Source organism: Chinchilla lanigera, unplaced genomic scaffold (genome assembly GCF_000276665.1).
Source record: "Chinchilla lanigera isolate Chin_1 unplaced genomic scaffold, ChiLan1.0 scaffold00022, whole genome shotgun sequence".
NCBI lineage: Eukaryota > Metazoa > Chordata > Mammalia > Rodentia > Chinchillidae > Chinchilla > Chinchilla lanigera.
The window spans coordinates 15156333-15183739 of NW_004955423.1; the positions used below are offsets into that span (position 1 = coordinate 15156333).

At 45.5% G+C, this 27407-nt stretch overlaps 1 protein-coding gene across 5 annotated transcripts in view; it reads right to left on the reverse strand.

Moving 5' to 3' along the window:
* The window catches only part of Gipc2 (GIPC PDZ domain containing family, member 2), a 70163-nt gene extending 43284 nt beyond the window's left edge, over nucleotides 1-26879 (reverse strand). The window contains exons 1-2 of one of the 5 annotated variants that reach the window (XR_001234123.1): nucleotides 15147-15298; nucleotides 5281-5466 (exon numbers count right to left, since the gene is read on the reverse strand). Coding sequence is in view for 4 of the 5 variants with exons in the window: in XM_013514544.1 (XP_013369998.1) it covers nucleotides 5281-5466; nucleotides 15147-15185 (225 nt within the window). In the remaining variant the exon portion in view is untranslated. Of the gene's footprint in view, nucleotides 1-5280; nucleotides 5467-15146; nucleotides 15299-16564; nucleotides 16648-24798; nucleotides 24973-26857 lie in introns of those variants that run through there. The other 4 variants (XM_013514546.1, XM_013514545.1, XM_013514547.1 and 1 more) reach the window with 4 other exon arrangements.
* Nucleotides 26880-27407: the final 528 nt, after the last annotated feature.

Genomic DNA, 27407 nt, shown 5'->3' on the forward strand with positions numbered 1-27407 from the left:
TAGAAATCCATATTAGCCTCACACAGCTAACAGAAACAATGGTAACCACAACATACCCTCAACAAAGCTACAGTTTCTAAATGACCACATAAAAATAAACAAGATTTAAAAAGATTAGAATCTAACAAAAAATACCTATTAAATGTTGTGTTATATAACCATGCTTAAACTGTTTAAAAAATGTGAAGGTCTATATTTAACTCACGTTGTACATTTTTGTGCTAATTTATCTCCTGCTACATCTTGAAACTATTTTCCCTGTGCTCAAATATACAAATCCCAGTGTCCTACCACGTGTTCCTTTTTGTTTTTAAGACTCAGTACTGTAATTTTATTTAAAATATTAAAAACCATGTATGACTTTTTTTTTTTTTTTTTGGTCTTTCTGAAACAGGGTCTCGCTATGCAGTTCAGGCCAGACTTGAGCTCACTTTGTAGCCCAGGCTGGCCTCGAACTCGCAATGATTCTCCTGCCTCAGCCTCTCGAGTGCTGAGATTACAGGTATGTGCCACCACCACGCCCGGCCGTGTATGACTGTTAGTAAATGGAAGACCGTAGTAACAGTAGTCTTGTCCAATGCACGCATGCGCGTAGCTGGAAACGCCAACAGCACAGTGGCCCAGATACAGGCGGAAGACTCAGTACCCGGATGGAAGTAGAATGCTCAGTCCCCGGATGGAGGAGGAACGTGCAGCAGCAGTTCAGGTAGCTCAGAGGGAGCCAAAGCAAGTGCAGGTAGCAGAGGCAGCAGAGAAGAATCTGGGATGTGCAGAAAGAAAAATCAGCGTGAGACAGCTGGAGAAGAGCTGCAGAAGATGGACCAGGTTTCAAAGCCAAGTTGCAGACACTGGTTGAGCTCCCACAGCCCTGGCCCCCTAGATGGATAAAATAAAGGATGAGGCAGCAATGGAGGAGAGCTTCTGAAATCTAATACACACTGACCATCACGCGGTCGCTGGACATCAGTTCCTCAAGTTGGTAAAAGTGCTGCTCAGGCGCAAAGAACCGGGAGAGGGAAATATAGAGAGGAACCGATGCCATGCTTGTATTTACGCTGTCACTGATACTGTTCTCGGTCACACTCGGGCTTTGGGGACCAGCGCTACAAAGGCAAAGACTCAAATATTTTTTGGAAGGCGGGATTTATGTTGTTAAACACAGGCCTCCCAACTGCGGCGCCTTCCACTTTGCTCGCCCAGTGCGAAGAACTCGCCTTCCTTCTCCTCACAGACAGCGACGACACCGCAGGGCGGAGTGCCAGCCACCCTAAATCTTAAGCATCGGACTCAAGATTTTGTTCGTTTTGTTTTAGGGTTTGTTTGTTTTCTAGAAAGAGTCTTGCTATTAGGGGCTGGGGATTTAGCTCAGCGGCAAAAGCACCTGCCTGGCAAGCGCAAGGTCGTGAGTTCGGTTCCTGGTACCGAAAAAAAAAAAAAAAAAAAGAGTCTTGTTATGCAATTCAGTCTGGTCTTACAGGCACTGCATATCCCAGACTGGCCGCATACTCACGGTGCTCCTTCTGCCTCAGCCTCCCCAGTGCTGGGATTATAGGCCTGCGCCTCTTCGCAGGCAAAGGTCGTTAGAACTGCTCAACCTAACCAAGTTCAGCACTTCTGAGATCTGCACTGCTGAGCTTTTCAATGCTGTCTTCAAACGATACTCTTCGTAATAAAGTAATATTTTTACAACTACAAGTAGCTCCCTCAGGTGGTCCTCGCGGTAAGGTGATGAAAGAATATTTACTGTTCCCATTTAATAGACAAGAAAAGCAAGGTACCAAGATCATCCAGCATGGCCAAGATAGCACAGCTAATCAACAACAGAACTGGGTCTCAAACAGAGGTAATATAATTTTAAAATTTAAAAAATAGGAAAAGAGTAATACCTGTCAGTAAGCAGCACCCTGGGAGGCTGAGGCAGGAGGGTTGTTAAATACGAGCCCCCACCCTGTACAACTTAATGAGACCCTGTCTCAAAATTTTAAAGAATTTTAAAAGGGATGGGGATATAGCTCAGTGTAAAAGCCCTGAGTTCAATCCCTAGTACCGCAAAAATAAATAAATAAATAAATAAATGTGTGTCAGATGTACAGCCCAAGGTCTCTGGTCCCAAGTGCAGTTCTGCACTGTAACTGCCCAAAATGAGCAGTCACCTGGGGCTGGGGATTTAGCTCAGCAGCAAAAGCGCCTGCCTGGCATGCGCAAGGTCGTGAGTTCAGTTCCCAGTACTGGAGAAAAACCAAAAAAAAAATGAGCAGTCACCTTTGAACTCTGAAATTTCCTTTTTTGTTGTACTGAAGATTGAACCCAGGACCTTCGAGCTAAGGTACATCCCCAGTCGTTTTATTTTTTAGTGGCCAGGTTGACCAGGCTGGACACCTACTTGTGACCCTCCTGCCTCAGCCTCCCGGAGGGCTGGCATGACAAGCATGCACCACCACACCCAGCTGACCTTTCAAAATTATTGTGGTTTTGTTCTGTGTTTTGAGACAGGGCATCTCTCTGGAGTCAAGGCAGGCCTTGAATTCACTAGGTAGCCCATGCTGGCTTCAAAGTCACAGTAATCCTCCTGTCTCAGCCTCACAGGTGCTAGAATTATAGGTGTCTACCAATATGCCCGGCTTTGAAATTTCTTTTTTTGACAACTTCTACCTTCCCACTTCCCATTTCCTTATTTTTATTGAAACTGTTCTTTGATATCACGGCCTTTAGATCCAATACATCACCTGTAATCTGAACCCATCCCTCTGTTCTGGCTTCGCAGGCCTCTGCTCACAGACCCTTGTCTCTACCCTAGAATCCTCCACTTCCTCAACATCCTGCATTTCCAGCCTTGCTGATTCTCATTGCGGACAACTGAATAAGCAAAATGTTACAAATAGATGAGGATCTTATTTCTCAAATTCATAGCAATCCTCCTGCCTCAGCCTCCTTTCTTCTGGGATTATAGGTGTGCACCACCACCCCTGGTTTACAAGAGTTCTTTGTATTATTAGTATAATTTTTCTATTTGTTTGAAATTACTCTCCCGATTTCATCAACTATGTATACAGTATGATATAAATCTCTCTTTTAAAGTGAACTCTTATGTCAGTTGGATTATGCGCCTGTGTGTGTGTGTGTATGCGTGTGTGTATGTGTGTGTGTGTGTGTGTGTGTGTGTGTGTGTTACTGGGGATTGAACCCAGGGCCTTTACATGCCCCTCTTTTATTTTTTATTTTAAGACTGGGGCTCACTAAGTTTTTCAGTTGCCCAGTCTGGGCTCAAACTTGGGATCCTCCTGCTTCAGCCTCCCAGAGTGCTAGGATCACAGACATGTGGCCACCACACCTGGCTCACTTTCTTCTTGGTTACCAGGTCCTCCATGGCCCCAGGACCAGCAACTAGTACTCTGAGGCAGACACAGGTGTGACAAGGCATTCAAAAAAAACAGAAACACAGCTCAGAACCGTGAGGCCAATATCTAAAAGCTCTGCCGACTGCAGAGCCCGCTATCCCGTCTCTGTGGACAGAGAGCCACTGCTTGTGTGCCTTGTGTCCTGCCCTTCCCTTGGTTAACCCCACGTGACCGTACACTGTCAGAGTTTCCACTGGGTCACCCACTAGACCTTTGGCACAGCCCTATCTCTTGCAGAGCTAAAAATAGCCATCCTGTGGAGTAGGGAGCCAAAGTACCGTTTGACTTCCTGAAGAGGAGTCATTCATGATGACGAACTGGTAATCAGGATTGGGACAAAATAAAAGCATCCAGGGCACTGTGTTATGTGAGTCAGTCACCAGCTTTTAGCTCAGGACGTGTGTGTAGCTGACTCTGGAGTCAGATTTCTTGGGTTCAAATGCTGGGCTTGTCCAGCAGTAGAACTCCGGATAAGCTTAACCTTCCTGATCCTGGTTTTACATCTGTAAGATGGGTTGCTAATATTGCCTGCCCTGGGCGAATCTCACAGACATGATGTAGAACAGAATGGAAGAGTATATGATGTACGATTATATGAACTTCAAGAGTGAGCTAGCAGGAGGTCAAAAGGTAGCTACTTTTCAGGTGGAAGAGTATTGACCAGGAAGGAACTCAATGGAGACTTCCAGGTGGCACTAATGCAGTTTCCACCGATCTGGGTGTTGGTGTATAAACATTCGTGAAGGTGTACATTGAAAATTTGCTGTGCCTCAAACCAGGTGTGGTGATGCATGCCTGTACTCCCAGCACACAGGAGACGGAGGCTGCAGGATCCACACAAATTCAAGACCAGCCTGGACTATATAGGGAGACTTTGTCGCAAAAACCTAAATTTTTAAAAAAGGAAAAAAACTGCACCCATACTGACCATTTATACACTTCTTTTTGTCATCATTCCCTCAAAAATACAGTGCAACAACTACTGATATAACTTTACATTTTGTTAGGTGTTATAGGTAATCAGAGATGATATAAAGTATACAGGAGGGTATGGATAGGTGATATGCAAAACACCAGGCCATTTAGGTAAAAATCTTGTGCTGCCAGATCTGACATCCACAGGGGCTTCTGGAATATACTGCAGTCAGCGCAGCCATTAAGGGACAGCTGTACTCATTACAACTGCTTTTTTTTTGGTCTTTTTAAGACAGGGTCTCACTGTGCAGTTCAGGCTGGCCTCGAGCTCACTTTGTAGCCCAGGCTGGTCTCGAACTCACAATGATCCTCCTGCCTTAGCCTCCCGAGTGCTGGGATTACAGGCATATGCCACCACACTCAGCAACTGAATTATTTTTTAAGAAGTCCTGCTCCTTAGTTCTTAGGTCTTCGTACCATTCCCACCTCCTTTCTCTTGCCTTTGCAACTCTGTGTTATTCTCTGTAATTAACTACAGAAATTATCCAGCTCAGATCATGCTGAAGAGCACTTTTAAAGAAGTAAACCAAGAACTCAAAAGTCTGTGGCTGGAAGTAACCCCAGGTCTCCGGATCTCTGCAGGGAGTCGGCAGATGGGAGCCTCGGACCTAAAAAATGGATGTGGCTGAGCGCTGGGCTTTCCTTTCCAGTACGTTCCACACTGCACAGGAAGTTTAAACTGAAGCAAAGAAATTAGCAGAAGAATAAACAAACAGTGCTGTCTTTGAATATTTTTTAAATGAAAGTGAAACATTAGCAATTCATGCTTCCCAGCTGACAGCCTCTTGCTCTGAAGGCATTTTGAGCTGTCTTTGACCCTGTATGTCTTCTTAAAGGTCATCCTCATTTAGACCACCTGTCTCTTTTTTGTTTTGTTTTGTTTTGTTTTGTTTTGTTTTGTTCTTACCTTGATAAAAGCACAGCCAACACCATTGTCTGTAATGGTGAGTCCAAGTGAATCCTCAGATTTATACACATTCACTTCTTTTTTTAGTCCTTTCACGTGGGCAAATATGAAATCTTCAAGACCTAGTTGCCCTCCTAGGAGTCTCTGCATATCAACTTTAGGTGTGTTTAAAGTGCAGTACAAGATCTGCAAAGAGAAAGAGGTATTTCAGGTCAGTTTCCATCAGGAAAACCATCTCGTTAATTTACTTTAAAAATTTATTAAGTGAAAGAGTCACTTTATGACGCAAAACTACACATCATAAAATGTGTTTAAATGGAAATGCAAATCCAAAAGGTGCTTGTACGGAATGCAAATCAAAGAGATTACACTGAGATTCCATCTGGCCTCAGTCTGAATAGCTACTGTCAAGGAATACCGAAAATAGTAAATGCTGGTGAGGGTGAAGGAATCCTACACTGCTGGTGAGACGTAAGTTAGTATGGCCACTGTGGAAATCAGTACGGAGGTTCCATGAAAACTAAGACTAGAACTGCCAAATGATCCAGCTGTACCTCTCTCCTCGGTATACACCCGAAGCAGGGACAGGCCGCACACGGTACGGTCACCCGCATAGCCGTGGTTATGTGGCACAATTCCCACTTGCCAAGATACGGAACTAGCCGAGGTGCCCATCAACAGAGGAATGAACACAGCAAACGGGGTGTCTGCACAAAGGAGAAGGAAGTTTTGTCTTTTGCAGGAAAATAGGTACAACTGGAGATCATGGTAAGTGAAATAAGCCAGATTCAGAAAGACAAGTACCATGTTTTCCCTCATATGTGGAAACCAAGGAAAAGATGGCATGAATGTAGAAGAAATACTCTCATTACACAGGAGGAGGAGCAAAGGGAGAGGGAAGGAGGGCGCTGGGAGGGTAACAAGAGTGGCTGGAGATGAAGTAGATACAGGACAGCATGGACGCATATACCAAGTGGAACTCAAGCCAGGGTAAAATCAACGTAAAATAGGCACCGACAACAAAAGTGCATGTTGTTTCTGGGAGTCCACCAAGCTGCGTTCCCCTGAGAAATGAAGCCCATTGCCTCAACCTTTCCCCGACCTCTCCTTCAACGCTATTCACTGAGCTATGCAGAGCTGGCTATACAGAAGCAGATGTTCCCTTCATTGGCTAAAAGAATGTGATGAGTCTGGCCGAGATGCCAGCATGTCTCATTTCAGCACACAGGCAAGAATCCCCCCACCCACTCACTGATGGCTGGAACAGGGACTTGAGCAAGAGCCTGTGAGATTCCAGGGCTGAGACATGAGATAACATCTCCGCTGAGGCCATGGGACTCAAAAGAATTATACCTTCCAGGCAGTAAAAGCGCCAGCCTTGCACACATCAAGCTACTGGTTGCACTGCTGACTGGACGGCCGCTATGCCTGGTGCAGAAGTGCTCTGTTTCTCCTTACAGCCACGTCTGCAAAGTTTCTCTTCCCTAGCGCTCTGCCACAACCCCACCCACCTCCCTGACTGATACCAGTAAGAGCTGTGAGCTCTCAGACTCGTGGCCCTTTTGTTCCACAGAGAGCACTGGGTCATTCCAGACTTAACTGCAGAATTTTCTCTCTTTGTTTTTCTTTTCATCCATGTGCCATACTGCCAGGTGGGAGACTGATGCCCTCCAGAGGGATTTCAGTAGTTGTTGGTTGAACGGAATCTGAGGCATATTTTCCTACAGTGACATTAGGTAGTATGTACTGAATGTTTCATACAGGCCAGGTTCTGTGTTATGCAATTTATATCTTCACAGTAACCATGTAAAATACATTGCTATTCCCATATCACATGGAGGAAACTGAGGCTTAGCAACATAGGTAATTTTTCTAAAGTCCCAAAGCCAGCGCGTGTCAAAGTCAAGGAGGTCTCACCAGCTGTGGTGGTACAGGTGCACACTTGTAATCCCAGCATTCAGGAGGCTGAGGCAGGAGGATCACTGTGGGTTCAAGGCCAGCCTGGGCTACACAGTTCAAGACCAACCTGCACTACATAAGACTAAGCAGGAAACAAGGGTAAATGTCTTTCATATTTTGCACACAAATGCACAATTTGTATAACCACATGAATTCACAGTTGTGATCTAAAAAAAGGAATTTCATTTAACTTTCCTTGCAGTTAATGCTAAATCTCTAAGCTTCCCCAATGTTAGAGTTGGAAGTAGTCTCATAAACATCCAGCAGTGATGTTTCATCTACTTGGCCATGTGTTTACTTTTCCTTGTGTACTCAGAGATGACTTATTTCTTTAGCTCAGTGAAATTACTGCTAAAATTCATTCATGAGCAAAAGGAGAAGCCCCATGATGGAATAACTCAAAAATGAATTTGAGGAAAATGGAAAGAAATTAGACTACTAGGTTCTGTTAAATTGTTACATGCATCTTGCTTAAACTTCTGTTCTCTAATGTATAGCTACCCAATTGCAGAAAGCAAATGTGGAGGAAACCAAAAAAAGTCAAGGAGGTCTCATCAACTTCTAAGTGACCATGGTGTTGGAGGGTCAGAGTCCATGACCCAGTGGCCCCCTCTGCTTGGTCCCTAGTACATGACTGGTTTCTTGCCCCGCTGTAATTCCTGCTGAGTTGCTATGGCAGCCAGCCAATATGGCGCAGGCCACTAAAGGCCATGTGCTAAGCCCCACCCTTCTTCCACTGAGTCAAATTACAACTTCCCACTTCCCTTTTTGTAATATCCTGTTCCCTTTTCCCACGCTCCCACCCGATCCTGGGCTGCCATGTCAGGCAGTGCGCCTCCTAAACCCTGCCTCCAGCCTGGGGCTATTTAACCTCGGACCCCACGAAAGATCGGCAGAGGCCATGTTTTTCTCTTTCCACGTTTTTCTGGCCTTTCCGCGTCCACAATAAAGGCATTTTATTCTGTTTTACTTCTCTCTGCGCTGGAAAAACCTATCAGGAAAGGCAGCCAGTGGCAGTATAGCATGGTGAGGCCAAACAGGAAGTCAGACAGAGTCTGGGGTCTCACAATCCCTTGCAAGGGAGTCTTAGTTATTTTTCTCCTCCCCAGAACACAGTACCCTACACCCACAACACACAGGAGGAAAGGTTTGCCTTGGCTCACGTTTTAGACATTCAGTCCTTGAGCTGTCTGCATGCTCCGAGACAGGACAGCGTGGCAGAGGGGTAGGGTGGAGAAGAGCTGCTCACGGCATGGGGGGACAGGAGACAGAGGGTCAAGGGAGGAGCCAGGAAGGAAGGTACAGTACTGTACTCTGGGTCACACCCACAGTGATCGATCTTCCAGCCAGGCCTCACCTATCCACAGCAAGTCAGCTGTAAGTCGCCTACAATCCAGTCACCTTCCACAAGCCTCACCTCTGAGTCCATGGGGCTTGGGGAGCCATCTAAATATAACCGTAGCAAAGGGCAGGCCACCAATGACCTAAAGTCCTCCCCAGGTCTAGGCCCCTCCTCCCAAAGGTTTTACCACATCCTGACAGCGCCACCCTGTGATGGCAACGGGCTCTTGGGAGACATGCATACTACAGCCAAACCACAGGACCTTCCTCATCCGGGAGTCACACGTCAGCCCTCCCCTCGGATGTGAATTCCACACCATCCTCATTCCCACCAGAACCTGGAGCCTTAACATATGCACAATCAGGGCTGGGGATTTAGCTAAGTGACACAGCACCTGCCCAGCAAGCACAAGGTCATGAGTTTGATTCTTGGTACCAGAAAAAAAAAAAAAAAAAAGCCATACGCACGACCCCCAGAAAGCTCAAAACCAGGGTGCAATTACTGCTTATCCAATGGCTTTTTAGGAGCTGTCAAAATGTGTCTCAACCAGAAGAGCTTCTTAAATAAAGCTCTCCCTGCTACACAGCAAAAGGTTCGGAGCTCAGGCAAATTGCAGAGGAGACGAGGAAAAGGCCCGGGGGACAGAATGACGAAAGCTGTGGGGAGGCACTGCTGCCCCACCCTTGCCTCTCACCAACCTGGTCTTCAGTGAACCTTCACTTTAGCCGTGTTCCTGGCATGGGCAAAATATATTAAGCTTTATAATCAACAGGTTTTGCAAATATTCTCTACTGCAAAAACTGTCTTAGTCCCAGGGGGTAAAAAAAAGTCAGTTAAGCCAAGAACTGTAAAATGAATGGCATAATCAGTCCACTGGCAAAGTCATCATGCATGCACAGAAGGGAAAGCCCCTGTGTGGGGAAAACAGCTCTCCCGTGTCCCTTCTCAGAATCACGGGGAGCGAGTAAGAGAGCTAACAAATGAGGCTGCGCCCTTGCTCTTCAGTGTCTTCCAGTCATCCTCACAGTCTATCCCACGTACTAACATAGCAGCCGTTGAGAGCGCAACAGGAAATAAAAGATTAACACACGGTGACAGTGTAACAGGATAGGAGGAAATCTTGCTCAGCCTCCTCCTTAGCTTCCTGTCTTCCAGGGTAGCACACACGTCCCTCAGAGCAAGTCCAAGAACAAATGTGTGTTGTGTCTCATTGTAAGGTGAAATCCAGACACATTCTGAAGTATGTAGATGCTGAATATCCAGGCTGCCGTCACCGGGACCTGTCGTCACGGGAGAGCCAGAGGGCTCATCTCACCCCGCTCCTTTAGAGCAGTATGGCCCTACAGAAAGTTAATGTGAAGCGTGCACTTTAACATTTTCTAATAGTCACATTAACAGAACCAAAAATATGTGAAATTCATTTAATTTACAGTTTAATGGTGCAAGCCAGTATAACCACAATGTTATTGATTCAATATATAGTCAATATAAAAATATTAAGACGGTTTACACTTTTATGTTGTTTTTATTGTGGTTGGGATTTTTTTTTTGAGGCAGGGTCTCACTGTGTTGTTCAAGCTGGCCCTGAATTCACTATGTAGCCCAAGCTGACTTCAAACTCATGGCAGTCTTCCTACCTCAGCCTCCCAAGTGGTGGGATTACATGTGTCCACTGCCTTCTTAAATTGCATGACTTTTGCAGAAGACAGTAGATTTTGCTCCTCTTTTAATATCAGAGCTAGGATAAATTTCATTTCCCCCAATAAGTTATACTATCCATCCATTTTTTTGTTTGACAGATAACTCACACTTGGTCTTCTTGCTTTGTGTGTTTAACTTAGTTACTACTTTCCTTGGAATTTTATTACATGGTTGATAATTCGTCTCTGAAACTCAAACAGCAAGGGTGCTAGCAGTCTGAACTATTGACAGAGCCACTGACATAAAAAATTCTTCTTTTTTCCCTCTGATGACACCATTTACACCCCACAAATATGCTTTGTGAATAGTGCTAAATAATTCATCCATAATGCATCCAAAGATATATCCCCTCCATGAACAGAGCACACTAACAAGTCTCTCCAAAAGCACATCACAGTCATTTGTAAAGCTCCAGGAAGTCCATTTCCAACTTTCTTCTATTTAAGGTTTTCCTTAAACAAGAACTGGCACGGCCAAAGATTCTACATGTTCCACAGATATCTGAAAAAAAAAACAAAAAAATGACGGGCTTGTGCAGCTGGAACTGCACTACCCGGGGATGGGATTTTGAATGCGAGCAACGGGACAGCCATCAGGTGCTCACCTCAAGCACGGTCCTACTAAATGCCTCTACATGACTCGTTCTTGCGCTGCGTCTTCCTGTGAAACTTGCTGATTTTCATGCTTCATCTCAAACAAGTATTATAGAAATACCAACCAATCATTATGGAAAATAAAAGGAGAGAAACCGCGCAATAGTAAACCCGATAATTAACTGACGTTTACTTTCATCGGGAATTACCGACACACCTTTACAGATAAGAAAGCCCTTGGACTTTGTTTCCCTTGTTTGTGACTAAAGCTTTATTTGGATTATTCTTATTATCTACATTTCAAGAGAAATAAAATACATTATTTTATCTCCATCTAGCTAACTTCCCTTAAAATAGCAGAAATTATACAACCTGAAACTAAGACAAATTATTGGGAGGGAAAGATTACTCATTCAAACTGGTACTTGAACAGAAGCAATGAGCCTTTTGTTACCCAAAACTTTAAAGCTGGGCACAGCGGCACGCGCACGCCTGCAATTGCCACAAGTTCAAGGCCAGCCTGGGCTACATAGTGGGTTCAAGGTCAGCCTGAACTATACAGTGAGACCCTGCCCCAAAAGAAAGAAAAAAATATTTATATACATATATACACATATAGTATAAAATTACCTTCAGGTTGTGTGTATTAAGTGTTTACACAACATGATTTCTGTGCTCAGTCTTGAGTCTAAGGGCACATTTTATTTTGTACATGCAAATATCCTAAGATCCAAAAAAGCAAAATCTGGAAAGCCAGGCACTTCTGGTTCTGGGCATTTCAGATAAGATATATTCAACCTGCACTTTTGTTTGCTGGGTTAGGTGTTTTTGTTCCTTGGTTTGCTTGTTTATTTTGGTGCTGGGGATTGAATCCAGGGTCTTGCTCAGGCTAAGCACATACTCAGCCACTGGGCTACATCCCCAGCATTTCATTTTGAGACAAGGTCTCGCTAAATTGTTGAGGCTGGGCTCAAACTTGTGATCTTCCTGACTCAGCCTCCTAGAGTGCTGGGATTACAGGTGTGCACCACCAGTCCCAGCTGCTTTGTATCTTTTATAGTCTAGAAGATAACAATTTGCAGAGAGAAAATGGTTTGTGTAGGACCATATACTGGAGAATCACTTCGAATCTGAGGCCAGCCTGGGCTACGCAACAAGATCATTTCAAAACAAAAAACAAAAAACACCTGCAATCTCTTTTCCCTGCAATGCTTCTCTCATACCTAGTAACTGATAAAGACATTTCAGATATTGGTCATTTCCGGTACACTCACTCATCTCTAACCCTTGTGAGCCAGGCGTTTGAGGAACCATCACTTTATCTTTGGGAGGGAAAGATTACTCATTCAAGAGGCAAGAAAATCAGCTCAGACCCAGGAAATTATTTGTCTCAGGTCATGTAGCCAGTACAGGACAGACTCATAACTAGAAGTCAGACTGTAGGGTTCTGGTTTCCCACAGTGGGCAGAGCCTGGCACGTGTTATGCAAGCGCTCTACCTCTGAGCTACACCCAGTCCTGGGGGGCTTTTCCTAACCCGTGGTAATGCAGCTGCGAGGTAAACATGTGCTCAGCGTTGAATTGAAGGCTCCCAGAAGGCAGATTATAGGGATATATTTTATGCTCTATACAGACCAAAGTCAGTGTTCATTTAATAAATCACTCAGTTAGTAAAAACAGTAAAATAGCTTGCTAAAGTGAGACATTTGTATATGAACTCTAAAATTCAAAAAATATTCCATGGTTTAACAAACAGCAAAAATAGCCAGGCATGGCGGCATACACCTGTAATCCCAGCATTTGATTTTTTTTTTGTTTGTTTGTTTGTTTGTTTGTTTTTGTTTTTTTCCAGTACCAGGAATCGAACTCACAACCTTGCGCTTGCCAGGCAGGCGCTGTGCCGCTGAGCTAAATCCCCAGCTCCAATCCCAGCATTTGAGAGGCTGAGGCAGGAGGATTGCTGCAAGTTTGAGGACAGCCTGGGCTAACAGTGAGTTCAAAGCCAGCCTGAACTGCAGAGTGAGCTCCTTGTCTTAAAAAGTATCGTTTAACTTAAATTACTGGAAATAATTCTTAAAACGTTTCTTCCAGTTTAAAAAATTTTTAAGCTGACTAGTTATATTCATTTATTTGTATTATAAACACAGTCGTTTTAAATCTCATGCTTATTTTCCCATATAATTCATGGGCTCTCTTTCTAAGGTTTATTCTCAACTGTATCTCACTTCACCCATACAGTGCCTTTGCCTTAACCTTGTCGGTAGCTGCCATCATCCAGAAACGGGTGTCACCGCTCGGGAAGATAGAAACCTGGCCATAAGACAGATATGCGGAAACCTGATACCAAGTGCTCTATTTAGACCTCAGGAGGGTATTGTACAAAGCCCTGCCTCGAACTGGGTAGAACTTTCTATAAATGACTCACTTCTAAATTAGCTGCCCTGGGTCAGCAGTGTTAAGCCTCAAATAAAAGGTCAATCACACTTTGCACGCTTTCTTTTCGGGTACAACTCTTTTTTTGCCCAGTGTTTTTAATGACTAAAATCGCATGACAAAAGAATTCTATCCTAAAAAGACACGGGAGAATTTATATTTTTAATCTACCAAACAACTTCCCAAAATAACCAGAAGAACAATCTTTTTTTCTAATGAAATCTAATCGAGGCAACTATGTATCCAAGAAAATCAAAATCACCAAGCAATTCTTGAGACACACAAAAAACGGTTAAAGGAATACAAATAGGTTTTCATCTTGCCTTTGTGGACACGACCCAGACACTAAACCAACAAGTGAGAAATCAAACCTCTAGAGCTATATATACCACCCTTTCCCACAATATTCTTTCAGCCAGAGAGATATCTGAGCTTATCCCGGTCTAATAATGCTACAAGGTTACGTGCCAATTTTAAAGACATCATAAATCACTCCTATTCCTGCCCGTCAGGAGCTGTCTCAAATTTTCCAGCTTTCTGAACCACTTATCTTCTTTAAAGCTTCCTCCTATTGGATATTAAAGATAGCACAAAGCCTAAACAGGAAAGATTTGCCATCCTGGAACACCAGAGTGGTTTATAAAACGTAATTAATATTATAAACCACAATTATGAGCAAAGAGCTGCGTGAATTAAGCTTTCCAGTTAATTAAACAAATACACAAATGCAATCTGTATGTTTCTCCTTTTGGGTTTTTTGTTTTGTTTTGTTTTGAGACAGTGTCTCACCGTGTAGTTCAAGCTTGCCTCTAACTCCCAGTCACCCTCCTGCCTCAGCCTCCTAAGCACTGGGATTACAGGTGTGCACCAACAGATTCATCTGCAATTTGTATAAGATGCCCATTCGACCTCCAAAGGAACCTTAAAACTTTCAAATTTGTTTGGCACAAGGTTCATGCTCCTGTTAGCCCAGGATGCTGATTTACAGCCCTTTCTATGAACTGACTAAAGATCATGTAGGGCCGGGGAAAGGGCTCAGTGGCACAAGTGCCTGCCTGGCAAGTGTAAGGTCCTGAGTTCGATTCCTGGTACAAAAGAAAAAAAACATTTCATAAAGATCATGTAGTATTTCACTGTTACCTCTATGAGGGGTGACAAAGAATTCAAGGGGAGCAGTAGAGGTGAACTTATGACCACTTTAGGCACTTGCACTATGCATTAGGAAGTTAGCAAAAGGCAGGTGGGGATGATGCACAGCTGTGATCCTGGCACTTGAGGGGCTGAGGCAGGAGGATCCCTGTGAGTTTGAGACCAGCCTGAACTACATAGCGAGACCCTGTCTTAAAAAACCAGAAGAAAAGACAGTCAAAGAGCATCAGAAAACACATCCAGCCTAGGGCTGACGGGAAGGAATCCACAGAGGCTCTCCCTCAGGGACCATGGAGGAGTCTTCTAGGCTGGAGGCTGCTCCATTCAGACCCTCCTCCCACCCAGGGGACAGAGGCAGAAAGAGAGGGGACAGGGGACTGGCTCACTCCCACCCCTGCCCCCCACTGCCCTCCGCGTGCCAACGTCACAGCCACTCAGTCCAGAGGCCCGGGCAGAAGACAGGCGGGGACAGGAGGCTCCGGGGAAGCTGGCAGGCGACCGCGGGGTTCCGTCCTCAGCTCCCAGGCAGGTGTCACCACAGGGCGAGTTGTCCCAGGCCCCTGCCTCCAGGCTGTGCACGGGCACCCAGCCCTCACTACCTGCTTGTGTTCTGCTGGCCACCGGCAGCCCTGTCCAAGCCTCCCAAAACATCTACTCTGGGAACCAACCTCCCTGCCCGGAGAGGCTTACACGGTGCAGGTGCCAGTCACCAGGTGCGCAACGCCTCATTCAGCGCATCCTGTCCTCGCGGGCTGTGAAGAGTCGCTAGGAGAGCGACAAGGACACCTGGTATCCCAGAGGAAGGCTCAGCGCCATCCCCTTCCCTGTCTGAAGGCTCTGGGCTTGGAATGGAAATTTCTAGTCACCTGTTCCCATCGCATTTCCTGATTCAAGGAAGCACATTCTGATTTTAGGGTGCCGAGTGGGAGGGGCGTGGGCTAACAGGAAGTTATGATTCCATGCTGAGAAACAGCAGAGGTTCAGTTCCTCCTCCGTGCTCGGTTCCTGAAATAACCTTCCCCACAGGCCCCAAGCCTGGGCTCGGTGGGAGAAAAAATCAGTGACCAGGGCCCGCGCACAATCACCAAGATCCTAGGAAACTGAAAATGCGGGGAGAGGTGCGAGGTAGCTGTACGTGTGCAGTCAGAGTACCAGAGTTCTGCACAGAGAGAGACTCTGTCACAGGCACTCTGTGTGCCTGGAAATCCGATGCAAAGAAGGACGTGTGTTGCTGAAGCTATTTTTGGTTTAGGCAAGTAAGCACAGACAAATGCAAAAACAAGTCAGAAGAAATGGGCGCATGCACTATTTCTGAGATTTCCCCTGGAGTCTCACTTTGTTGACTGAAGCAGTTGATTAGGTTTGTACTAAATTGCATTAAAGAAGCCCTCAGCAGAAGAGTCGGGATTGGTGACGCACAATTCCACACTCAGAGTTTGGTTTGAGGATCAAGTATAGAGATCTGCTTTGAAATTTGCCTTCCATAGTCTCTGGGTTTAGGCAAAGGGTAGAAGAACGAAAATTGCACAGGTCTAGAATAGAACAAGGAAAAATTGCAAAAATAAATACCGTCTCATGTCTTGTCTTTTCTTGACTGAGGGCCAGAGAGCTAGCATTCGTTGAACCGTTGTTCTAGGTGTCTAACACGCTGTTTCATGTAAATCTCACAATCCCAAAGCCAGGTGTTACTTGTGAGAAATGTTTGGCCAGGTGGTGGCATCTCTAGTACCAAGCCACCCTCCCGTACAGTGCACCTTCCTAGAGCTCGGAGCTTTTCTGTCAGGCCAGCCTGACCCCTCCTCTGTCCCAGGACCTACTCAGAGCCACAGCACCCGGGACACTCAGAGAGTGTGCAAAAGCTGGAAATATCACAAAGGTAACCAAGCGCACGTCCCCGCGCATACCACAATCCTGCAAGACGGAGCTTAAAACTATGGGATGAGAACCGTAGGCGGCTTAGCTCCTGCCCCCTCGGTGTGCAGCAATTACTTAACGTTCAGCGATGGGGCAGAAAGCTGCCAGGGCAGGATGCAGGGGATGCAAAACTCTAAGGTTGAAATGCTATCAGGCTGTTTGGGTTTTCATAGCCATGACGAAACACCACTGACCTGTGAAGAAAGCAAGGAAAGGGTCAAAGATCATCCATGGACGGAGCCGCCGGTGAGAACTGTGCCGCATTCCCCTTGGATTTCCAATGTTCTACCAGACGTTTGCTCTAGGAGACGGAAAACACCGCTTACCGTATTTAATTAAGCCCGATTCTGTGTTAGAAGAATTTTTACTTCTGAAACTTCCAGGATGGCACATAGCACAAATCAAGGGAAGATTGTACTTGGATTTTTAACATTTAACATGTACACCAATCTGCTCCTATGGTTGCGACACTACAGTAACTCTAAGAACACTTACAAATGTTACTTATCCCTTATTTTAAAATGCCACATATTAGCCAGACTTGGTGGTGCATGCCTGTAATCCCAGCACTCTGGGAGGCTGAGGCAGGAGGATCACAAGTTCAAGTCCAGCCTAAGCAACTTAACAAAATTTTGTCTCAAAATACCAAACTTTTTAAAAGGTTGGGGATATAGCTCAGTGTGAGGCCCTGAGTTCAATCTCCAGTAAACTGGGGGAGGGGGATCACAAATTAAAACAAAAGAGGCATCAATGTTCAGTTGAATACTGTCCTACTGTCAGCAATTTTGAATCCAAAATTTTTCATTATAAGTCAGCACAAGCACCTGACTGGTTCATTATGTTTTTCTAGGATAGTTTTCCCAAACACTGAAATAGTCAAATGTACATCAGTTTCTAATACTAGAATGAAGGGCTGTGTTCGGTTTTCAATGGTGAGCAGAGATAAGTGCTGTTGTAGACTTTGTTTCGGAGTAGGAAGGGCGCTGTCAGGTTACACTGGTTATCAGAGAAGAGCTCTGGATAGGAGGCTAAGAGGCACCGCATACAGGAGAGAGCACAGGCGCAGATTTGGACAGACGAGGCTCAAAGCCATCCCTCTGGGCTCTGTGACTTGAGAATCCGCTTGTCCCGAGTTCCAGTCACCTCGTCTGTGGGTTACAGGGAGCCCGGGTTCTGGCAAGAACAGCCCCGTCAGGTGAGCTAGCGCAGCGAAGTGCTGAGCGGGTATTCGACCATCATTCCCTCCTCCTTCATATTCTCAAGACTCACTTCCCTCCCCTGCCCACCTTTACACAGAGAGGAAAACCCATCCAGGAAGCACAGGCAAGGAGAAGGAAGTACCAAGAATCAGTACCCAGTAACCGAGCCACACCCAGAGCTGACTGCTCGGCTCAGGTGTAAGAAGCCGGCGCCAGGAGGGTCGGCTTCAGCTCGGGTCCTGGATCACAAAGGGCTCAGCATCAGCAGCGATCACACAACCAAGGCGTGAATCATTTGAAGAATGAACACAGAATTATCATTTCCTCCACTTTATCACCATGGATCTGTCCGGGCCACACTAACACTGTAGTTTAGGAACCTGAGATGGAGAGCCTGGATTTCAGTCATTAAAAAACAAATTGCACAGTCCCTCTACATGTGCTTTATCTCCAGGAGATTTTCATACACATGGCAAATACAAAATACGCTTTGTGAATGCTTGAGTTCTTAAGCCTTGTAGCCACTACTAATGGAAGGTGAGATACGTTTCTAAAAAGCAAACATTCCATCACAGATGAACTCTGGCAATGTGTGTGTGTGTGTGTGTGTGTGTGTGTGTGTTGAGACAAATCTCACTATTTAGGCTGCCTTGAACTCACAGCAATCTTCCTGCCTCAGCCTCCCTAGTGCTAGGGTTATAGGTGTGTGCCATCAACCTGACTGACAAACCGTGAAGTCCCTTCTTGCTGAAGAAAAGCCCCAGGACCTTCCTGACACTGGTCGTATCCGAGCTTCTACTTCCTCCCCTACATTTTGATCACCACGTCGCAGAACACTCAGCACACCCTAAATAGCAGAGCTGGAACTCGTACAATGAGAGACGCGAGCCTGTTTCTTGGCTCTCAAGCCAAACAAGCAGTGGCCAACGCCCATAAACCTTCACAGGGCGTCCTCTTTACTCTACCTCAGTACGCATCTGTCCCAGAAGCATGTTACTTTTTTTTCAACAATTAGTTTTTAAAATAACTTTTGCAGTGAGGCCCTTCCTGTAATACTAAAACTTAGGAGGCTGGGGCAGGAGGATTGCAATGAGTCCAAAGCCAGCCTGGGCTACACAGGGAGACCCTGCTTCAAAAAACAAAGCAAAACAAAAAACAAATGTATGGGGAGGTAATACCCACGACTTGGGTATTATTATTCTGTGTTCATTCTTCAAGTCGGTTTCACACGACTGTCACACATACATAAACTCATGCAGAATTTTCTGGAAGGACAGTTAAGAAAGTGGCTACAGTAAATAGTTCTGAGGAAAAGAATGAGGGATCTGTGGCTCTAGGTGACCCACATATTTTGGGACTTTTACCATACACACACATTACTTTTTCCATTGAAACATAGTCATTTCTTACGGCGCCCACTGGAGCCGTCTGTTTTATAGTCTTTTTCTGCCTGAAACACAGAGGTAGGAAGCGGAGCGATCACTTCCTTGGGTGGCACTCGTCCAGCATCACAGAGCCCTCACTGACAGAGAAGCCCCAGAGCAGAGGAACAGCTGACAGGCCGGGTGCGATGCGTACCGAGAGGAAGTCAGGGACAGGACAGGGCAGGGTAGGAAGACTGTAGGGCCGGACGGCAGCCGCCACATCGAAGCAGGTTCGGGGCAACTACGCCACCATGCTAAATCAGCACGCTTCAGGTCTGATGTCAGAAAAACAGAAAACACCTCTTAAATTCTAAAACCCCTTCCCTGCAAGTTTATATTACTGTGTCATACTGCATTATACGCATGAAATTCTATTTTCCAACAGTTCACTGAGTTCAGAAACATGTTACCTGCATTTTGTTATTTCTAATGGACAGGAGGTGCTATGACCACTACTTCAACTTTAAGCTCTCCTTTCAGCACTTCTCTAACCAGCAAGAAGTGAGCCCTAAGTGACTATTTAAATTACGCGGGGTCTCCACCAGCTGCAGGATGTCAATGGCCCATGCACTCCGGAAGCACTGTTCTCACAGCTTTTGTAAATCCTTCAATATCCTGTGCACCGAGAGACGCTCACATGGGTCAGGTGAATGCCCAAGCCCTGCAGGAGCATTCGAGCAGGTGAGGGTCTTGGACCTGTTCCTTTGCTAATCTAGGGGCTCCCAGACACACACGTCCCCATGGGTGACAGCCTGGCACCTGAGGCTCTCAGGGAAGCTATTAAAACCTGCAGCGTTGTTGCTGGGAATGTAAACTAGTACAACCACTATGGAAATCAGCATGAAGCTTCCTCAAAGACTAAATCCAGATATACCATTTGATCAGCTGTTCCCCTTCCAGGTACCTTCCCGACAGAGTTAAAGCCATCATATTACAGTGCTACATGCACACCCAAATTTATAGCAGCACAATTCATAAGTGCTATTTTTTTTTTTTTTTTTGGTTTGAGACAGGGTCTTGCTATGAAATACAAGCTGGCCTTGAACTCCACTTATGTAGCCTAGGCTGGTCTCAAACTCAAAGCGATCCTCCTGGCTCAGCCTCCTGAGCGCTGGGATTACAGGAATGCACCGCTACACCCAGCTCTTAACACCTGTATCTTAAAAACAGCCTGGGGCTGGGGATTTAGCTCAGCGGCAAAAGCACCTGCCTGGCAAGCGCAAGGTCGTGAGTTCGGTTCCCGGTACCGGAGAAAAACCAAAAAAAAATAAAAATAAAAATAAAAAAAATAAAAACAGCCTGATGGCCATCAACAAATGAATGGGTAAGGAAAACGCACATACACCACAGAGCGCTACTCTGCCACAAAGAAGGGTAAACCTGAGGCCTTTGCAGGCAAATGGATGCACCGTGAGACCATAATATTAAGTGAAATAATTCAGACACTTAAGTTTAAATATCACATGGTTTCTCTTACATGAGAAACTCAAATATATATGGGGGCAGGCACAAGATGCATAAATAGGAAGTAGAAAGATCTGTTTCAGATGGATGAGGAAAAGAACATGGAGAGGCGGGGAAGGCAGGGACAGGGGATGGGAAGAAAAGAGAGGAGAAAATGATGAACATAGAGCTTTTGCAAACAGGAAAGAGCCCAAGAGTTGGAAGGAGCAGCGGGTGGGGAGAGAGCTAGGGGATTAAAAAGAATTAAAATGTGCTATGTACACGTACCGACTCCCCATGGTAAGCGTATTCATCACGTACCGCACACACGCACCAATAAAAAGGAGAATTACAGGTCTAAAAGGAACCCTGCACTTAGAAGGACCGAGGCAATAAACCGACAACCACCCAGCGTACCCAGCCTGGCTGGCAAGTCACCGACTCAGGAAGTGTCATCTCGGGATGCAGGACGGACAACCTGCACGGAAGTCACACACCAGCAGGGCTGTTGTCTGTTTCGTTCACTAATGTATCCCAAGACCTGTACTGGTGACCAGCACAAAGTCCATCAACTAAAATTTTCTAATGAAGGATAAGACTGAAGAGGCGTAATTAATATGGGTAGCTTCCAGTTTAGAACTGTACAATTGGGAGGCTGAGGCAAGAGGATTGCTGAAAGTGTGAAGCCAGGCTGAGCTACAGAGTGAGCTGGAGCCTGGAATACATAGCAGGACCCTGTCTCAAAAACAAAACAAGCTGGGCGTGGTGGCACAGGCCCGTAATCCCAGCCTTTGTGAGGCTCAGGCAGAAGGATTGCTGAGAGTTCAAGACCAGCCTGAACTACTGAACTACATATCAACACGCTGCCTAAAAAAAACCCTCCCAACCCCCTCTTTTTCTGGGGGGCGGTGTTTGTTTATCTGGGTACTAGTTAGGGTTGCTGCATACATCTCAGCAAACTCCTGGGCTATTCCTGTAATCCCAGCCTTCTGGGAGGCTGAAGTAGGAGGGTCAAAAGTTATATCCCAGCCTGGGTATTCTGACAATTTAGCAATTTAGCAAGAACCTGTCTCAAAAAATAAACAGGGCTGAGACATCGCTCAGGGTGGAAGCCTTGGGTTCAATCCTCTGTTCTGATGCCTCAGAAAACCTTTATGCGAAAGATACACAAATCTGTGTACTGAATTTGGGAGGATTACTTTACTCAATTGATTTTTTCTTTCTTTTTCTGTGAGTCCGTGTGTGTAGTACATAATGTCCACATTCCTCCTGGGGAGTTGGTACCTGTATGTAACACATCTCCAAGGATGTTCCAGGTAGACCCTAGCAGCTACATCAGTAAAACAGACAGAAATTCTCACCGTTCTGGAGGTTATATTCTAGAGGTGGATAGGTGGGTGGGGACGCAGGCAATACACAAAGTCAGGGATCTCCCCGGCTGTTAGTTTGCACAGGCTAGGAGCCGGCGCTGTCGGTCCAGACGCGAGATCGAGTCAGCCTCACCAGGACCCTCAGAGCAGAACTGCAGGGCAGGGTCTGGAGAAAGAGGCTCGGACGCCCGAGGGACAGCGGGGGCCGGGGTGGCCATGGTAGAAGAGACATGGTGACACTGCAGAGGGAACAGGGCCCCGAAGTCCAGCAAGGATTTGGCTTTTGTTCCCAGCGAGATGAGAAAGACAGGGAGGTTCCGAGCAGAGAACCAGCTGAAAACAGCATCTCAGTGGAGTCAGCAGCGCTGGACCCAGGTGTCCACAACCGCACTCAGGAGAAACTGGGGAGAGGGCAGGCAGAGGGGACAGCGACTGCGAGCGCCCAGAGAAGGTGACATGGGAGGGGCGCTGCTATGGTTTGTGTCTCGATGTCCCCCAAAGCCTCACCGAGTCCTAGGGTTTTTTTCAGAGGGGGCTGAATCTAGACTGTGACTGATTTGTAGTGCAGTGCTGGGATTCGTAGTAGGGTGCTGGGACTAAGGCTGGGTGACTGCTGCATTGGTCCACTGACGGGATGGGAACCGCCCTAATCCTGGTAGACTGGATACAGTTTAAGAGACAGAAAGAGGTTTGTTTCGCTGTCAGCCAACTATGGACCAAAAGCTCTGCAAACCTTTCCTCCTTAACTTTGGGCGTTGGGTATTTTGTCTCGGCAACAAAAGGAAAGGAACTAAGACAGGCACCAGGACGTGGAGGGAGTGGGGAGGCAGAGCGGGGGGAGGGGAAAGGAGGAGGCTGCCACGCGAATCTGCGCCAGCTCCCCAGCGGGAGCGTAGGCCTATGTAAGGCAAACAGGTACTAATCAGAATAAAGATAGTTGATTGGTTTTAAGAGAAATAATAGCATGCTTGTGAGTACAGGGCATTAAGCTTTAAAAATTACATTTCTTCCTATGCACAGTGATGGGTGCCTGGCATCCCAGCTACTCAGGAGGCTGAAGCAGGAGGATCACCCGGGCCCAGGAATTCAAGGCCAGCCTACATAACATAGTGAGACCCTGTCTCAAAACAACAACAGCAACAGCAACAAATAACAACACCTGCTTTTTCTATTTCCCAACTGCAATGCTTAAAATATATACTTTATATGGCAAGAGAGAGAATGAATCACTGAAATGATTCATTTATTCATTCAGTAAACTATTTGCTATCTATTACCACACACGAACTGATACAGGTAGAACATTTCTAATCCAAAATTTATTTTTTTTCTAATCCAAAATTTAAAATTCTCCAAAATCTAAAACTTTTTTTTGAGACAGGGTCTCACTATGTAGCCCAGGCTGGCCTTCAACTCACAGTAATCCTCCTGTCTCAGCCTCCCGAGTGCTGGGATCACAGGTACGCACCACCATGCCCAGCAATCGAAAACGTTTTGAGTCCTGACATAATATCACAAAAAACAAATTCCACACCTGACCCCATATGGGGAGTGGCAGTCAAAATCCAGGCCTCTGAAAAACTTATCTTCTGGCTACATGAATAAGGTACATATAAAACCTAAAGGAATTTTGTGTTTGTATCTGAGCGTCACCTCCAAGACATGTCATTGTTTATCTGCAAATGTTTCAAAGTCAGGAAAAATGTGAAATCCAACACATTTCTGGTCCCAAGCACACTGGACCTGTGATAGTCAAAGGAAGTAATTACTTCAGAGGAAATAAATGCTGAAACAAATAAAAACAGTCTGAGTTTCTTTTTTTTTTTTCTTTTTTTTTTTGAGTTTCTAGTCTCTGCGCCTGAAAACTCCCAATTTCTTCAGAAAGTTTTCAGATCCACTCTTCCTACACTCTTTTCTTACATTAAATATTTGAGTTTGGACATATCACGGCCCAGACGCCTTGCCAAGCAATTACAGCAGTCACATATTCAAAAGGCCTCTTCAACAAAATTTACGACTCTGCTCGAGATCTCAAAGCTATAGTCGAAAATGACTCAACTTTTTACATAAGCTCAAGGTTTTAAAAGATGGTATTCAATTTTCTGGAAAAGTATCCCTGCACTGGCATCATGAGCTAACTGCTTTTTTTTTTCAGGGAAATTAATTTACTTTCTTTTTCTTTTCACTAAATTGCTCATTTAGTTGTTTCGGAAAAAAAGACATCAAATACAAGGGCTTCTTGCATAATTGGCCATCTGTTTCAATGTAACAATTCTCTTTTTTGTTGTGGATTTTTTTTTTTTTGTAGGTTTGGGTTTTTTTTATTTGAAATAGGGTCTCACTATGTAGTTCAGGCTGGGCTTGAACTCACTATGTAGCCCAGGCTGGCCTCAGACTCACCACAATTCTCCTGCCTCAGCTTCTCGAGTGCTGGGATTACAGGTATGTGTCACCAGGCCTGGCTTTTTTTTTTTTTTTTTTTTTTTGCCTCAAACTCCTGCCTCAGCCTCCCAAATGCAGGGATTACAGACATGTTTTTCACACCCAGCTATCAAATCTTCAATGGTCTGAGGCTTGACTTCCTCCTTCAGGGACCATGAAATAGCTAAAATCCAAACTGTCAGTTTCACCACGGCATCTTTTTGGAGGCGATACATATTTTTTGTGGTTTATTAGAAAAACCATTTGTTTAAAAAGAAATGTCTCCAAAGCTGGGTGTGGTGGTGCAAACCTATAATCCCAGCATTCAGGAAGCTGAGCCGGGAGGATCCCTGCAAATCTGAGGCCAGCTGTGCTACATAGTAAGTTCAAAGCCAGCCTGTGTTACATCAAGAAACCCTGTCTCAAAACAAAAACAAAAACAAACCTCAGCTCTGCAAACCTACGACCCAGTGATTCTGGGCAGGCGGCTTTTTTTCCCAAGGCTTCACTTAGCCCACCTACAAAAGGAAGAGTCCTGGTAGGGATGGAGCAAGCATGCTGCCAACCATACCTGGCAGGGTTGTGGGCACATTATGGGCCCCAGAAGTCCACCTGAATCTGCTCCATCTCACAGCAACTCCTTCGCCGTTTCCTGGTGAAGAGTGTGGTTCCCATAGGATGCTATTTATATCCCTACAGCCAGCTCTGGGACAAAGGCAGGGCTCTGAGTTAGCTTGAGAGTCAGCCATCCATCCGTTCAGTCCTCATTGGAGAAATCTTCACTCCCCTATGTTCTGGCATTGCAGAAACTGCTTGCCCCTTCATTCCCCTCGCTGGGAGAACGGGGCAGGGGATGCAGTCTCCCCGTGTGAACTGGGTTTGAACGTCTAACTTTCCTTTCAAAGTCCATTACTGAGACACTGAAGACATACTATGTAAGGATGACCCACGCTTTATCCAGCAGACATTTATTAACTGTTTCCAGCCCAGATAGAAAACTCGTACCGATGTTGGTTATATGCACAACTGTGCTAGGAACATACATCAAGGCTATAAAAACTATTTATAACTTTAATGCTGCGCGTCAAAACACCTGACTTCATTATCTTGGAATTTTATCTTGCAAGTCAGCGCGTGGAAACTGAAAACACTGAATGTGACTGCCAAGACATTACTAAGAGACTGTAGGAAGCAACATACTTCATAGAATTTGCGAGGTTGGGTGGGTAGGGCTTTGGGTTTAAATCCAGACCCGTGCCCATTTGCTCTGTGCAATTTTGTTTCTTGGGTTTTGGTTTTGTTTTTTTGTCTTTTTGAGACAGGGTCTCACTATGCAATTCAGGCTGGCCTTGAGCTCACTCTGTAGCCCAGGCTGGTCTCAAACTTGCAACGATCCTCCTGCCTCAGCCTCCCAAGTGCTGGGATTACACGCGTGCACCACCAAGCCCAGATTGGGGTTTTGCTTTGTTTCCTTTCCTATGTATAATTTTGGAAGATTTCTGAACCCCAAAGCCTCAGTGACCTGTCTGTGAAGCAAAGATATTAATAATAATACTTTCTTCTTGGGGATTAAGTGGATGTAATAAAATCATGTCTCAGAATAATGTCATATTTAATGATGGGGAAACCTGCTAAGATAAAGAAACCAAAACCCCAGTGTGTGGTCACAGGACAGACACTGAGGGTTGTCAGCTAAGTATGCTAGTAAGCTCGCCAGCATAGAAAGCCAAAGGCCCAAGTTTGAAGGCCAGCCGTGCTTCCTTCTTGCAAGCTTCCGCAAAAACACTGGCCAAGGCTTGGTCTCTTTGCACCTCAGCCCTTCATTTAACTGTTAGGCGTTAATAATATTAATTACAATTTATTAAGCACGAGGCGCACACCCGGCAATCTGTTAGCTTTCTGTACCAACTCCAGTCTTCACAGGGGACAGCCTCATCTTTCTCCCGGGCTGAAGCCAGGTCATTAAACTTGTTTAAAGCCATGCAGCTACTGTATACACGGTAGAACTTGGATCCACATTGGATCACATTGGATCTACATACAAGTTTATCTTCATTCAAGTTTATCCACATTCGTTTATTCATGAATCATCTACCTTACTTCGAGAAGATCAGAAGTACTTATTCCTTCAAAAGTGCTTTTCTAATTGAAAAAAAAAAGTGCTTTTTTTAATTGAAAAGTTCTATACAAACAAAGCATTGTTGCAACTATCCTATGTCAAAAAATAACACACAAAATGAGTCTGTGATTCGCTCTTTAGTGCCTGGAATCGCTGAAAAAACAAGCAGTTACACTTTAAGCTCTCTTTCATCTCTTTTTGGAGTTTTGCCCTGACCTCAATTTCACTTTAACAAACCTGATAAACAACTAATTTTTAAAAACTAAAAACACAGACATGCAGATGCCACTCTACCACTCAAAGGCCGCTCTTCAGTCCCAGGAATCCAGGACACAAAATCCCGGGCTTTTCCTTGAACTGGGGACAAAATAGTTTTCTGGCTTAGGGGTTTTTTTGGGGGGGGGGGCACCGGGAATCGAACTCAGGACCTTGCTCTTGCCAGGCAGGCGCTTGTACCACTGAGCTATATCCCTGGCCCGATAAAACAGTTTTTTGAGTGAAATTCTCTCACCTGCATTTGCCTTCAGATCTCCTGAGTGACCATAAAATGGTCGCACAAGACTCCTCATAAACCTGCGCTGGGCGATCACACCCATGTCAAACTCCAACTCCAGGCACGCAATCTGACCTCTTTCTCAGTCTTTCTCTCTCAAGGATAGGATGTAAATGTTACAGCTGATCTCAAAAGTGCTAACTAGTCCTTTTTTTTTTTTTTTTTTTTTTTGAGACAGGGTCTCGCTATGCAGTTCAGGCTGGGCTTGAGCTCACTCTGTAGCCCAGGCTGGTCTCCAACTCTCAACGATCCTCCTGCCTCAGCCTCCCGAGTGGCCATGTTCTTTAAAATATCTTCCCTTGGATTAACAGCTCAACTCTCTAAACTCCTAGGAAACGCTCCCAAAAGGCTTCTGCTGTCGGGCTGGCAAGGAAGGCGCCGGTGACCCCGGAGGACGCGGACGGGTGAGGTCCAGGCAGCACGGGGAGCTCGCTCGTCGCCCAGCCCGAGCCGGCTCGGAAGCCGCGCGCGGACGGCTGCCCCAGAAACGGCCCCGGCCGGACCCCGC